General features: G+C 47.1%; 1 protein-coding gene across 1 annotated transcript in view; it reads right to left on the bottom strand.

The window, feature by feature from the left end:
- Window positions 1-586: 586 nt before the first annotated feature.
- The window catches only part of LOC119426454 (LYR motif-containing protein 4B), a 4,578-nt gene continuing 2,557 nt past the window's right edge, over window positions 587-2,607 (bottom strand). The window contains exon 2 of the mRNA XM_037694016.1: window positions 587-713. Coding sequence (XP_037549944.1) covers window positions 587-713 — 127 coding nt within the window. The remainder of the gene's footprint in view (window positions 714-2,607) is intronic.

Raw genomic sequence — 2,607 nt, 5'->3', positions numbered from 1 at the left:
CTCTGAAATGTCAGCATGTAAATGTGATCGTTAAAGTGGACTCCAGATCTCTGAGGAGACGGCCGACAGGACGCAGAATTTAAGTGAAATGTCAGAAGATTTAGAGCCGACCTGTTCCTCCGTCCTCGCAGTTTCTGAATCCACTCGTCAAAAGAAGGAAAAACAACTGCAGGAGGATTTCATGGGTTTACCACCTGCGACTGGTGAGACTGAACAGAAATATCTGTGGCTCAAGGTCATCATCCTACACCTGGGGAGACGAGAGACAGACGGACAGTCCTCCGCTGGGACTGGCTGACGGGCTGCTGGTGCATTATGGGAACAAAGTGACCAGCAGTGGGGTGATTAGGCAGCAGTTGCCGTGGTAATGAGGGGTTGTGTGTGCAGGACAGGTCAGCCCACAGGTGTTCATCTACATTACAGTCAACCTGGTTACATGAGGGGGGGGGGGGGGGGGGTTGTGTCTCTGCGAGGACATTTGGACTTCCTTTGTCTTTAAATTGACCCAACAGCGACATCGTTAAGTTCTGATGTGTTCAAGTGTAACAGGATTAAAACCACCTGAGTGTGTGTCAACGTGTGAAGGTCACACCTGTCTCTGTATCAACGCCAACATCTGCCGCCCCTCCTCCATCAGCCGCTCCACCTCTGCTGAATCCTCCACTGTCCTGTTGGCCCTGAAGGCATCACGCACACGCCGAAGTGCGTACGTCCTGCGACACACAAATACACACATTTCACTCCCGCTCAGATGACTTTTATAAAACTGTAGCAATGTGACGAGGAAGAGAAGGAAAGCAGAAGATGATAAAACCAATAAAAACGTGCAGCTGAGACGCTGAAGCCCTCCGAGGTGTTTATGAGAACAAACAACCGGACGGAGACGGAAAACAATAAGAGGAAAACTAACAGAAAGACAAATTAGAGCAGAAAAGAGCAAAACAAACCTCAGGGTCCAATAAGAAGACAAACAGCAAAACTGATGTTGGTTTGGAATAAACAAAGAGATGCAGCGGGCCTGAGAGCTGATAACTTCATTTATTTATCAAACAACAACAACAACAACAACAACAACAACAACAACAACAACAACAACTTCAAATAGAAAAGATTCAGGAACCCTCAGATTTGAGAGGGACCCTCGTGTTGGTCCGAGCACCTGGTTTCTGTTCAGTACGAACAGACTGAGGAAGAAAAGTGGAAATAAAATCGGGAGTAAACGAAGGAGGGGAGGCAGCTGTCAGAAGTAGGTCATCTTCTCTCCCAGCACAACAACTAAACAACAACAGACTGAATCCGTGTTTCTGGTCTTCTGCAAGCCTTTGTCTCCTCCTGTTGCGTCTCGGTCCTCCTGATGTCTCAGTTTCACACACCTCTCCCCGTGGATCCAAACGCAGCAGCATCAGTGCGGCGTGGGCCCAACTGAAACCTGTCAACTCATCAGCGCACAACAAAGGCTTCTGATGAATAAGTGATCGCAGACCGTCTCCTCGTTTCCTCTTCTCCTCCACTCGGCGCCTCCTTCTCCCTCTCGGTTTTTTTCCCTCCTCCGTCTCGTCATCTGAAGATCACAGGAGAGAATTCCCTCTGAAGTTTCAACCCTCAGTTCAGCCGTTCACAGTTTGAAGCTCCTCGCTGTCAGTTTTCTCTGAATCAGCTGACGGCTAAAAAGAAAAAGATGCTGCTTATTAATGAACGCACATAAAAAACTGAACAAATATTAAATATTGTGCAAAAGTCTTGATCCAGAACATGTTTCTTTAGACTTTGTTTCCTTTAAAAGTCGTCTTTGATAAGTTTCAGTTCACAAAATGTCTCCTGAACTCAAGGGATGAGCCAAGCTTGTGTCAACACCAACCGAGAACGATTAAAGTGTTTCAGTCTGTTCACGTTTCTTTAGCTGAGCTGATAAAAACACCAAAGCTGGACAGAAGCAGTGATTCCTGACGTCTTTTATCGTTTCCTGCCTCCTCTGAGCTTCGTTCATTAGACTCCCCCTCCGTTCAGCCTTTGACCTTCAGACTGATGCAAACCCGTCTCCTCGCCTCATCCTCGTCGTGTTTCAGCGCTCCGGATAAATCTGATCAGTTTATTGCCCCGTCTTCAGCCCTGAACGAGCCACAGAGAAGACGGGTGGATCTCCGGACGGTGGTCCCTCTTGTAGTCTCCTCACATCAGAGGAGCTGCCGGCTGTAATGAGGCCCGGCTCCATCAAAGCAGAAAACATCTTTCCTCCTGCAGCTGCTGCCAGAACCACGCAGGGCTCCTGTGATGTGTCCGAACGGATTGGTTTCCTCAAGTTTGTATTTGTGGGACTGCAACGGAGGACTGTGTGGTCCTGATCAAGGTGTGAGGTCCAACATGATTTATACCTTGACTGTCAGCTGGAAGAAGAAAAGAAGCTGCTCCTGCAGGGTTCGACTTTAGTTCAATTTATTGATCAATAGACTGGACTTGTACAGATTATTCTACCTCATCAAGATACTCGGAGCTTTTTACAATGTAATACAGCACTCTACTACACACACACATTCATACAACACTCTACAAACCGGATTCCAAAAAAGTTGTGACACTAAACAAACTGTCAATAAAAACTGAATGCAA

This window comes from Nematolebias whitei, chromosome 20, assembly GCF_014905685.2.
Source record: "Nematolebias whitei isolate Nwh7 chromosome 20, NemWhi1, whole genome shotgun sequence".
Taxonomy (NCBI): Eukaryota; Metazoa; Chordata; class Actinopteri; order Cyprinodontiformes; family Rivulidae; genus Nematolebias; species Nematolebias whitei.
Note: the sequence above shows the minus strand (reverse complement) of the source record. Positions and strands in the feature narration are given on the sequence as shown.